Here is a 12,954-nt window from a genome sequence, read left to right as displayed (position 1 = left end):
CATCCTAAGATGTTATTTTAAGAAGCTGTGTGGGAAGTTTAGGTATTTTTTTTTAATTGCAATTTATTTATTTATTTAGCCAGATGTCCAGAAGAAAGGGGGGGGGGGGGGGGGTGTAACTTTATTTCTATATAATATAATATCTTATTAGGAGCTCTTTTTGTCTAATGACCAATGAAGAAATTAATGTAGTGTACAGTTTTAAAATGTACCAGCCAAGGAGTTACTCATTCAGGAGCTTGTAAATGTTGGTTCACTCATGTGAGTGCTGATGCTTGCTTTCTTCAAGTTCCTAACCCGAGAACCTATCCAATGTCTTAATCGCTGGTCCTCTTTTTCCATTTGGTCTTGATTCGTACTAGCTGAGGTGACCTTTATTTATGTATTTATTTTAGCACACCTCTTTCCCTGTGCTGTTTCCAGGGATAATATTGAGTTGTGTGAGCTGAGCTGCGTGTTCTTTTGCTTTCAGCCTCAGAGCTGCTATGCTAGAAGCCCGTCTGTCTGCTGCAGCTGTTGCTGGATCTGATAGCCCACTTGATTGCACTGCACTTTCCACGGCAGGAGTGGGCTGTCTCAGTAGGGCAGCAGCAGTGGAAGCACTAGTCAGGGGAGCCATAGTGGAAAAGAGCCTGCAAGTAAAGTAAACATTTTGGTCAAAACCAAGGCAGCTTATGTGCGTGTGTCTGTTGCTGTTGTTTTGTCAGAATAAGGTGACCAGCGTTGTCATATCTATTCCTTCCCCCCCCCTTCCCTGTTCGCTTCCACTAAGAGTTCTGAGTTCATGTCAGAGCTAAGCAGCGAAGTATTATCACTAATGTAGAAAAGACAAAGACGTTGAAAAAAAATCTCAACACTGGCAGTCAAAAGATTAAAAAAAAAAAAGCGAGTCTAATTCTCTCAGATTTGCTGGTGACAGCCGCTCACACTAGAGCACACTGTCAGGAGCAGTTGATACTGTGATTTACACTTAATAGGGAGAGGAATTCCAAAATGAAACGCTTTGGGGGATTGTTTTCTCCTTAGCTATCATTTAAAATAGAAACGCTGCACACGTTAAACTCTTCCATTATACTATTCCTCTCTTTTCCCCCAGTGGATTTCTGCCTTTCCCCTTCCCCCCTCCACAATCATCTTCCTCTTTTAAAGGTTCTACAGTCCTGATGCCCAAAGTGTCTTAACCGTTCCTCAGCACTGATGCCCATACCAGCAGGAAGTGGCATTCCTGTTGATTTCCTCACAGTGGAATGCCAATTATTATCCAGCAACCTAGCATCCAGGCTCAATGACACAATCTTTTAAATGCCTTCCCTCTAGTTTTTCTTACTTCTCTCACCAGAGCAGTCACTCTGAAGAGTGCAAGTGACCCCCTTGACTGGCACATCAAGATGTACAGACTCTCCATTAACCAAGGATGTGATTATTGACATCATCACGGCTAGGAATTGAACTGTGTTCCTTGAAGGCATCAGGGTCTACATACTAAGCCCTAGCATGCTAAGCTCCCATACTGGCTGCTGCGATTTTTTTTTTCTTTCTGAGTCTTTGATGCAGATATTAAGTATTAACATTGGCAAGAATGGAACACATTCCTTTTAAAAGGTCAATTACTGCTCAGTTTAACACAAGCTTTTACATTCTTCAGAATCCCTAATTCTACTGGTAAAATCTAGCGATACTATATATATATCTCAAAACAATGATAGGTTTGATTAGTGGGAGGCAATCCCTGTTGTGGTGAACTTGTTAAATGTAACAGTTTTAAATCACCTAATACATACTGAAATGCTACATTTCAAGGTGGATGTGAATTTGCTCTGTCATGCCTATTTTAATCTTGTAGCCCATTATCCAGGCTGAGTTAGTAAGCTTTTACAATTCACTTTTCAATTTGTTGTCGGGGGGGGGGGGGGGGAACCGTAGAAGGACTGCACTAATGCTACAAGAGAAGTGATAAACTGTGAAATCATCGCTCTAAGCAGGGGGCGTGACAGCACTGTAACATCACTTGTTCCATTAGGTAAATTGAGTCACTGACTTCAATTTGATGCATAAACTGTTTAATTGTATTGGTTTAGACTAAGAAACTAATTTTACTTAGTTTTTTTTATTTTCCTCCCGACGATTTTGTTAAAGTGGCTGCTCAGTTGGATGAATCTATTATTTCTTTGTTCTCCTAAACAGAGATCATTGCAGTTACATTCAGTTTTATTTTCACTTCTCTCTCCAACTTAATAAATCCTTCTATTGTTTCTCTGTCTGTGTGATTAACTACAGACTTTTTAGTTCACCATTTGGTTTTCATTTAAATAAAGGAAGCTATAATATACGTGAATCGTTTCTTTTATTTCAGTGTCTTACACGACTAGTAGATTTAGGTATAAAACACACTGAGAAATAGACCCGGGCAAATACTCCAAAATATTTTTTACGACGAGTCCTACTAATTATTGAATGCTTCACCGGTGTTGTGTTCCCTTGCTACAAATACTCTAGCGAGTGATGCGAGGGGCAGGAATGTTTGTGGAAACCGTGAATGTCAACCAAATATAAGAGAATATTTCCAGAGAGCAGATTTTGAATTAGTAGACGTGAATATTCATGGTGACAATCTGATTCTAAGCGTTACCCCCATCTAGTCAGGGAACCGAAGCGTAACATGTGACCTGTGCGTCCAATCAACACTAACCAACCCAGCTCGAATTTCGAATATCAAATAATCCACAATGAACTGCCTGCGAGAGATCTACCAACCCAGAGTGGTTATAATTCTGTGAATGGTTTTAAATAACTAATACGTTCAAGAAAACGATAGGCTGCTCGAGGACAATTTTGAACAGCAAAAGAAACAAAATTAATCAAATTACACGCTACAAATTATTCATCCAGCTCTACCGGGGAAGCATCATTGTCACCAAGTCACTTGAGGGAGACCAGCTCAGGGTGAGAAGTTACCTTTCCTTCTTGACCCACTGGCACCAAGCCTCACATCATAGCAACTCTTCGAAAACTTTCTTGTTACTCTTTCAAGACAGTTCTAATAACATTAACCTCCACCTGAGACTCTGAGCACTGTACATTGATGAGTCAGGTTGTAGCATGCAGACGTCAAGTGCTTGGAATTCTGCCATTTCCCCTCATTTGTCCTTCCTCCCCATGAATAATCTGTAGTGTAAATTCAGCTAAGAGGTGCCTAACTAATCCAGGCAAGAGAACTGCGTTAATTGCACACAAGTTGGATTGTAGTAGGCAGCCGTGGCTCCCGAAAGCCATGTTCCATGGCACACACTTTCTCCTCCCCAACCTCCACCCCCTGTACTGGTTATACTATACACCGCATTTGCAAATGGTAAACGCTGAACGTGTTACCTGCCAAATGCAGGGCTGATGAAGGCTGGATGCCGGAATACAGCTGCGCCCAGGAAAGTGCTGAGGCCTAGCGGAGTCCCACTTGGTGGCAAAGTTGCAGAACCAGGTGGAGGAGGTAGACTAGGGAAGGCGGCAGCAGCAGCTGCTGCAGCAGCAGTCCAGGCGGAGTCTAGAGCTGGGTGATGAGGAGGGAAAGGACTAGCATCAAGGTATGGACTGAGTGGGTGAGTTGCTGACAGGGGACCAGGGAAAGGCAAACCTGGGGTGTGTGTCTGAGCCCCAGCCTTTTCCCTCTTCCGCCATTTAGCCCTACGGTTCTGGAACCATACCTGAAATCCAAAAGAAAATTGGTTTTAATATTTCTGGTCTCGTCTCCAAATGTTTTGCCCAGCAGACATGATACACTTTCCGGACAGGTTTCGAGCATTTCTACCCCAAACCCTCAGCAGGCAGGAGGTCAGAACTGGATAGGATTTTAGACTACAAATGGCAGTGGATCTAGGTAACATTTGGAGCGGGGGGGACTTCGTTGTTATTACATGGAGTAATAAATGGCCCGGGTTGGTCAAATAACTCGCACATTAGGACAGGATTAAACAACCCCTGAAGTGGGCGTGCATGGTTACCTTTCACGGAAGCGTTTTTATCACCTTCTCCTGGTTTATATATTTACCCTGCTGGTAAAGTGATTGCCTCTTTGGAAGAAAGTATGAGGCTAGGGTGGAGCTGACCCGTTAAGCCTTTTATCCTTAATATGGTTACTTATGCTATATAGTATATAAATAATACCTCATCTCCGGGTTTACGTTTCACAGGTATAAATAAGCACACACGTGTGTACTGAATACTCTGAATATACGTAACATTTAACACACAGTATAATGATTCTCTGAAAACATGTACAATATTCGGAAGTTTCTTTTTCAGCTAACATGTATCCATTTTCCAGAGGAATCCTACTGGTTTGAGTGGAGAGTAAAACGTTTTAATTTAAATACTTGACAGCATGGTGGTGGTTTTGGCAGCATACAATAATGCTTTCTTTTATGGACATTTTAACTGAAACATTACTGCTGTAGTCAAATGTTCTAAAAATTAATTCCCACTAGAACTAAATTATTTTTATGATGTGATCTATACACACACCCACACTAAGATCTGCATGGTATCTTTCACTGAAGTTAATATTTACAAATGGTATCATTTTAGGCTCATTCAGGTTTTTAAAGATTAAAAGCAATACAAAATCGTGACTGCAAGTAAAATGTAATATTTTTAAAAAATCGCGAAGCTATTGAAGGAATAATATGCATGTCCCAGTTGTACTCTTAGGATTTAGTTTACATGACTTTGTTAGCCAGCCACGGAATTGCAATCTCACCCTAAACATTCGTTAATCAAAATGTGCTTGTTCTTTGAAACAGAAGAGATTAATAAAACACCACATTTGAACGGAAAACGTTCGCTTAATATCAAAGTATAAATATCACACATTAAAGGAGAGCCTTTGAAAGAGACATAATCTGTTAATTTTGTGGAGCGGTGGGGGTTGAATTTTCACCTTTAAATATAGCTCACGTTTGGCAGAACATTATGAAACCCCATCTCTACTGCAGCTAAACGAATAAAGGCAACGATGCTATGTGTAGACGTACGTATGAAGAGACATGATGTCCTTAAAGGAAGCCAAAATCTTCTACAAGCGGATCGTCTCTACCAACTAAAACTCAATTAGCAAGCTGTCCCCACTGCAATTCCCCATTATTGAATTAATAAGTCTGAGTACACCCAAAAGGTAAACGAAGGGACTCTCATAATTCATATTCCCTTAATTACATCTTCTCCAGTGAATAGGAGAAGAGAGAAAGGGGGTGTCTTTCTTTTTAAAAGTTATTTAACTTTCCCACGACTTGTTCCCCTGAGCTGAAAATACTGATTTGCTGTCACATCTCTGTTTGACAATGGAGAAATGTGTCAACAGAAAGGAGGGGACAAATCTCATCATTAGCCCCTCTAATGCAAGAAGCTGTTGTGTATTAAATGAGCCATATGGAATTTATTATGCTTTATCAGCGCCTGATTTTAACTGTAAAGTGATTTGCTCAGCTTCAGACCCAGAGACATCTGTTTTCTGTTGGCAATCAGGGCATCCCAATGTTTATCGTCTCTTTGGTTATGAGACTTGGGTTAGGAAATGCACTCTGGTATGGGGCTGCAAACACCTTTAATAGCATTGCACTCACTCACTATTAGATCAATGCGGTCTTATTGCTATCAAAAATGGGAAATCAAATAGCATTAGCCAGCCCCTTGTGCAGGCGGAGAGGAAATCAAACAACATTTCGCCTTCAAATGGCCCTGTTTGTTCTAGCACTAAGTGGGCTTTTATGAAGCCCGATTGGAGATTTAATCACGGCCAAATACCTGCTTGGAGCAGAGCGGGTTTGTCTAACAACCAAAACCCCGCGTGGCCGGGCGATTTTAATCCAACTGGGTTTCGCCTGCTGATTATTGGGGTCGGTTGGGGGTTTCGTGGGAGGAGGGGGGATTAGCTGCCTCCGGTCTTTCCCCTGCCCACCACACTGACCCCAGGGGCCAGCCCCCACCCCCGACCCTCTCCAGCGTGCCTCTGGAGAACACCCCGCAGGATCGGCGAAGGCAACAGGGATGGTTTCCAACCCACCCGCGCAGGGCTGAGTGAGTCCAGTCCCAGCGGCCGCTGCTGGGCTTAGCTGGCCAGGGCCCCGCGGGCATCCACCGGCTCTCCGCGGGGTAGGGAGACCGCGCAGGCCCCTATTCACCCGACCCAGCTCTCGCCCGGACTCACCTGCACTCGGGCTTCGGTCAGATCCAGCCGCATGGCCAGCTCCTCCCTGAGAGGGAAACAAGCACACAGACACACCGCGCCGTGAGACTCCCCGCGGGGGCGCAGAGCAGCTAGGGCAGCTCTGCCCCGTCCCCAGATCCCGGCCGGGCGGGGGGCTCGAGTCAATGGCCGAGCTCCGGGGCACATGAATGGGAGCAGGATCGAGCCCCCTGCCGTGTGCCTGGTCTGAGCATAAATACAGCGCACCCACCACATGGCCCATGGAGCCCTACCAGGGGCGTATCCAGGGGCAGCCCTAGCCCAATACCCGGAGCCGCAGGCTGAAGTCTGCGCACAATTTGGCTCCCAGTGCTCACACCCCGTCTGCTTGCAACACCCGCAGCCCGTGTAGCAAAGTAGGGAAAAGGCTTATTACACGTTTCCCCTCCGCAAGCGATCAGGAGATGGTAGAGAGCAAAGGGGGCGAAGTCACCCCCGGGTCAGGCCATTCCGCAATTATCTTCGTCCGTCACGTTCGAGCTGTGCCTGGGATTTAGAGTTCAGCGTGTGCCTTAAAAACTAATTAGTTTCAAACCCACTAAACGCTTGGTGTTTCCAATGCCCACCGCAAACTCTACACATCACAGGGGGAATCAATTTAGCTGAAACCCTACCCCTTCATTGCAGTTATTATTGCAATAATTAAGGCAAATCGGAAACCATTAAGATGTTATAAAACTGCTCATAATCTGTTTACCTAAAATATGAGAGCTCAGAGCATAATTGGATCTCCCTCCGCTAAAAAGAAAGAGCTGGGCTGGCCAAGGGACCCTGGGCTGCAAAGAGCCTGCTTTCTTTCAGATCCCTCAGCCTCACCTACAACTTTCAAAGCCTCGAGCCCGAGGGAAGCCAAACACGAGCCGCCTTCCCTTTCGCTACACAACAAGCGCCTGACATTTTAACTCAAGTCTCCGAGCCCGGCTGGAAGCTTTCTGTTTTAATACCCAGCCAGATAAAAGGCTCAGGAACCGCAGAAGCAACAACAGCAGCAAAAAAAGGCCTGTTGGATTTTTCCCGTTTCCCTCCAGGTTATTGTAGCTAAACTACCCGTTCTGGAGCGCAGCTCTGCAGTATTCAGGCAGCGCAAAACCGCAGGGAAGGCCTTGGACTGTTAAAGGTGTTATACATTATGTCTTCTGGGGAAAGAGTTTCGTTGCTGTCTGGAGGCAGCAGAAATCTGTTAGCTGCAGCAGAGCATAAGTGCACCCCGGGTACCACAGTTAAGCGTTTCCACGCCGCATTGCTTTATTTGTTCAAAAAGAGGATTGATTTTCCTTCTTTTAGTTACACCGGTGAGTGTAGTATAGCTCATCTATGAAATTGGGGGTATGATTGTGTTTTTAACGTTCTATAGAGATTACTCTCATTTTTTTTCTTTCCGTCTGACACTATCTCCTCGGGATCTGACTTCACTATTCAGGGGGGGGGGGGAGAAGCGTAAATCAAACGAGTTTCTGGGCAAGGAGAATGGAGTGGTGTGTGTGAAAAGGAGGAGAATGGGAAAGAGCCCGTCAGAACTGTAAACAAACACAAGATACACTTAATTCCTATTAGAAAATTCCTCTCTGTGTTTCTGGGCAAGGATAGTAAATGAGCTGTAGATAAAGTGTATAAGCAACAACAACAGACCCTACTACGTGTACGAGAATATCACCCCCACCCCTCTCTGACTCCGATCTAAGTTTGTATCTCTCTACACATATCCATATGCAGAGGTTAAACATATTACACACAGTATTTTAGCGGAGCTATTATCTAGTTAAATATTCTAAGAACCCAAAGCTGGAATACTTTGATCTTTTTTTACAGGACTTCCCTGTACAGGGCAGGGTTCCAGTTTGCACTGGGAAAAGCGTAATTGATACCCAGCAAGCTTGTTGGTAGATCTGAAGAAGGATCAAGGCATAGGATAAAAATAGAACATTATGTGGTTTAGCTAGGAGCAGGACAGATACTACCTGCCTGTGGCCAACTGGCTCTGCAGTGAAGACAAACTAATCGCAGAAGTTTCTCTCCTTTCCAGTGCCACTAGCAGAGCAGCAATTTCTGCACTAGAGATTGCCTCTAAAGCTGATTGGGGGGAGGGGGAGAGAAAACTCTTCCCAGCTGATCCAAGGGGGATTCAGGAAAGGCCCGGGTGAGACCAAGAGGAAACTCCTGGTGATTGTGGCCAGCAGAGAAACTCAGGGGTGTGTGTGAGAAAGAAACGCTAAGGCGCCTTCTCCAATCAGCCAGCCAGCCCCAGGAATTGCCTCTGAGCACAGGGGAGCTGTGGCAGCTGATCTGCGGGGTGGGAAGGGTCCTGTGTCCAGCCGGGCAGGCTGCGATCATCAACCCTCCTCCCCCAGCCTGTACCTGGTGAAGACATCTGGGTAGTGGGTTTTCTGGAAGGCCCTCTCCAGCTCCTCCAGCTGGTAGCTGGTGAAGGTGGTGCGGTAGCGCCGCTGCTTCCTCTTGAGCAGCCCCTCCTCGGAGTCGCTGCCCGCCGACAGGCACACGCTGTCCTCGCCGTCCTTGCCCTCGGCGTCCTCTGGGTGCAGCAGCAGCTCCTCCTTGGGGGACAGCTCCCCACCGTCGGGCCCCGTGGCGGGAGCAGCGCCGCGCCTGGGCTCCTTCAGGAGCCCCCCGCCGGCCTCCCCCAGCAGCTCCTCCTCGTCCTCCTCCTCCAGCTCCTCGTCCTCCTCCTCCTCCTCCTCCAGCAGCTCCTCGTCCTCGTCCTCCTCCTCCTCGGGCACCCCCGCGGCCGCCGGCCCCGGCCTCTCCTCGGGGCGCCCCAGCTCGTCCAGGGCGGGCGGCGGGGGTGCGAAGGGCGCGTTCTCCCGGTACGACTTGCTGCGGCTGATGCTGACCTGGGGCGCCTGGCTGATCTTCAGCGTGTCCCAGGACTGGGCGGCGGCCCCCTCCGCCCGCGGCCCGGCAGCCCCCGGCAGCAGCCGGCCCCCTCCGGGCCCGTACAGGCGGCGCAGCTTGGGGGGCAGGTGCAGCTCGGCGGGCTCGAACGTGGGGCTCCCCTTGGGGGATCCTGCCGGGAGACAGACACACACAGCCCGCCGGGGCACAGAGAGAGAGAGAGAGACCGGGTCAGGGCAGCCGCGGCAGCAAAGCAGGGCAAGGCACCAGCCGGGGGGCTCCCGGGGACACCAGCCCCGTCCCCAGCCGGCGGGAGACCCCCACCATGGTCAGCTTGAAACCACACCGGCCCCTTCGGCTCCCCACCCGTCCGGAGTCCGGCTAGAAAGTTGCCACCGGTCCATCCCAGTGTAGCCGCCCGCTTCTCTCCTGTAGCGGGCAGCCGGTGGCATAAAGCGACCATCACTCATCCCTGCCCGATAACAGGCACCGGCTATAGCGCGGGCTCAACAAACCCTTCCCCGGCCCGGTTATCCCCCCCCCCCCCGCTTTGCAGAACACATTTCCCTTTTAAACCAAGGGCTTCGTGCTGCCATCAGAGTCTGAAATAGCCCTGGGGAACCTGGGGGGAAAACCCAAAGGCCGAGATGCTCTAGCTCGTCTCGTTTCCGTTGCCCTAACGGTGTTCAATGGATATTTTACGTGTCAAACAAGCCTATTATTCTAAATCGCAAGTTTATTTGGCAAGGAGAAAGAAAACCCGCTGCTGTGAATGATCTCCCCAGAGGTTAAACCGCCCTAAAGCGGGAAGAAACTGCCCTAAGCGAAAAGAGATAGGAAATGTGATTTGGTTGTGAATTATTAAGTCCCTTTATTGCTCAAAAGCAAGCATGAACTTGATACAGGAGATCAGAAAAATGTTTTACACAACAAATAGGCAGGATTTCCACACACATAACCCGTCCAGCTTTTCTTTAACGATACTGAGTCTCAATAAATAAAACTATTGACAAATATTGAATCCGGTTTAGCTAGGGTACGAATATAATAGTGTTCACTTCTGACACGAATGGTAAATCCCCAACAAGAACGATGAACTATCAGGCTAAGAACAGCGCAAAAGGAAGCCGCAGTTTTCCAGCAGTTCCAGCCCGGTACCATGCAATGTGAGGAGTTTACTCTGGTCTAAGCTTTAGTAAAATCAAATTAATAATAAAGAAGAAGAATCGGAACTGAAGATACGATCGCGTTAAACCAAATCCGCCCAAGCCAATGGCAATGCTCCCCAACTGCGGAACACCCTCAGAGCCCCAGAATTACAGGGTCTCCGCCGCTCAGAGAGCCCCTGTCCACAGGCTGGAAGGGGGTGGGGTGAGCTAATCCCAACAGCAACTGCTATTTCTGACCTCTCGCTTACATAAGCCGATCGCTATAAATATATTACTTTTATGACCAAACTACATGCTCCCGGTGTGAGACAGAGCGATCGAAAACGAGCGAGCGAGATTGGGAGCGATCCAGCAGGGGTTAGAGCGCTGAATGGCTTTGCATTTAACAGGCCTATAGAGCTGCTTCTTTGGGTCTCCCCCCCTCCTCTTCCCTTCCCTCCCAGCCGCACTTTTACTTTTCTTTTTTTCCAGCTGATTTTGCTTGCAACCCGCCGTTTGTTGCTTACCTTGCACGGCCTTGTCCTGTTCTGTCCTGTTAGACAGAGAAGGCAGGCTCTGAGCAGCTCCTAGCAATCTCATTTTACAGGGGCTCCTCCTGCCCAGGATGCTGTCTATGCAGTAGGAGGAGAGTAAAGTTGGAGATTTACTTTTACATTCAGGCCTCTCAGAGCAGCTCTCTTCTTGGTATTGATTGCTCATGGCTTTGGCTTTCCCTTCGGTAAGGAGCTGCCTCGCTCGGCCGGCTGGCTGGCTGGCTGCGTGTGTGTGGGGCTGGGTTGTTGGTTTTTTGGTTTTTTTTGGTTGTTGGGTTTTTGTTGTTGTTGTTGTTGCTTGGGCTGGAGTGTTTTTTAATCCCCCCACCAGCGGCTCCACTCGCCCCTCTTCCTGCTCAGGACACTAGTAACAAGTGTAGTGAGCTGCAATTGCTTTGCTCTTGAGTCCCTCTCCTCCACGTGCTGAGAGCCGCCCTCTGATTGGCTCTCGCCAGAGGCAGGGCCGCTTCAGGCTTCCAGCGCGGAGCAAAGCCCGGTTTGGATCACTAGGGGATCAGCACCAGCGCGGAAAAGTTCCTCGGCACCTCCCTGGGAGCAGTGTTCACTTCCACCTCGCCTTGTCACCCAGAAAACGAGTCCAAACCCCTCGCCCCCTGCCCTCCCAGTCCTCCAGCTCTCCGCAGCTATTGCCACGACTGACCCCCATACCTCTCACGGCCGGGAAAGGGGGTGTCTGTCAACGATATTGTTCCCACAATTCTAAATTGCTGGGTGGAGGAGGTAGGGAAAGAGGGGTACGAGTTATTACACAGCGAGGATGCGAGGTTCAGTTATTGCTTTCAAAACTGTTCAGAACATCTCCAGCTGACACGTTCTTCTTTACTGGGGTATGGAATGGTTTCAAATATCAAAGCATGTTTTGAGGAGTCGTTTGAAAATAAAATAATGCTGCCAAGGTACTTTCGCTGGGCTAACACAGATGAGCTCGCACTTGTTGCAGATCTGTTACCTATCTGTTGCTAGTTACGCTTGACTATTGTTTTAGCAGCAGAAAAGGAGGTATGTGGATGGCAACACGGCTTGGGTGATGGCGAAAAGACACATAAAAAGCCAATGTCAGGAGACACAAGACAGCCAATTTCTCTTTAATTGCTAGATGTAAAATTGTTTATAACAGTTATATTATTGGGGGGGGGGTGCCCTGGAAGACGAATCCTTCATTTGCCATGGTTGACCTGAGATAAACCAGCAATTTCATTGGAAGGAATTGTGAGAATAAGAATAGAGATATGGATCAACATATTTGCGATTGACTTTCCATCTGGCTCTTCAGCTTGGAAACAGAAGGACTAAAGTGTCCCTTATCTCCCTTTAAACTGGAAACCCAGCAATGTCCCATGACATTGAGATCATTGTGAAAGGGCGGACGTTTTAGATCTAGCAAAGGAGTCTGACAATAGAGCTGATACTACAATGGTAATTCCAAAGACCGGTGAGATAATGCTGTATCCAGAAAACTCGCTATTTCCTTGCTGATGTCTGCAGTACAGGCTAGGGCCAAGCGAAAAGCAAAGAGGAAAAGTCAAGGGAAGGAGGGGGGCGGTGGTGTAGAAGAAAGAAATCCATGTCTGGTTTTCTTCCTTCCCGGTCTCCCTCATTGAATGTGTCAAAGGAAAAGCGTTTTACAAAGGAACACACTTGAATCGCTTACAGTCCGTATTTAAAAATACAAGGATTCATAATTGGGATTTTTACTGTAATAAACATCTGGATAACTCTTTCAAATGCTAATGTGTGATAGACATTCCGGTGCTGCCTTGGCAGAAGTATTTAATACACAATTTGAGCTGCATGAAGTGTTGGTAACTGAACCACTAGATCCCCGGGGAAGGTGCAGGACTTTCAAACCCAGAAGGTTTCGTTCGCTTCTCACTTACCTTTCCCTTCCCTCTCTGGGTTTAAGCACACATTTTCTCAGACACTTTAAACACATCTTTGCTGCTGAAAGACGTCTGGGATTTTCTTTTCGTGCTCATTGACCGAGCGATCGCATTTACATCCCAAGCAGAATTTGAAGTTCACTGTTTATACAGTTGAGGTTCGATTTTAATTGGCATGTTTTAATTATCTGTGCGTCTCCTGATAAAATGTGCATTTACAGTTCCCATCCTACTAACACACGAGACACGTTGGAGGGATCTCGCTT

The 12,954-nt window shown here is 47.4% G+C and overlaps 1 protein-coding gene across 1 annotated transcript; it reads right to left on the bottom strand.

The window, feature by feature from the left end:
• Positions 1-211: 211 nt before the first annotated feature.
• ARX (aristaless related homeobox) lies at positions 212-11,159 on the bottom strand. Its single transcript, XM_034754914.1, has 5 exons — positions 10,761-11,159; positions 8,591-9,257; positions 6,197-6,242; positions 3,370-3,698; positions 212-632 (listed from the first exon to the last, which is right to left on the bottom strand). Exons 1-5 carry the CDS (start codon positions 10,951-10,953, stop codon positions 392-394), a joined length of 1,476 nt encoding a protein of 491 aa, XP_034610805.1. The 5' UTR covers positions 10,954-11,159; the 3' UTR covers positions 212-391.
• Between the last annotated feature and the right edge of the window lie 1,795 nt (positions 11,160-12,954).

Source organism: Trachemys scripta, chromosome 1 (assembly GCF_013100865.1).
Source record: "Trachemys scripta elegans isolate TJP31775 chromosome 1, CAS_Tse_1.0, whole genome shotgun sequence".
Classification (NCBI taxonomy): domain Eukaryota; kingdom Metazoa; phylum Chordata; order Testudines; family Emydidae; genus Trachemys; species Trachemys scripta.
Note: the sequence above shows the minus strand (reverse complement) of the source record. Positions and strands in the feature narration are given on the sequence as shown.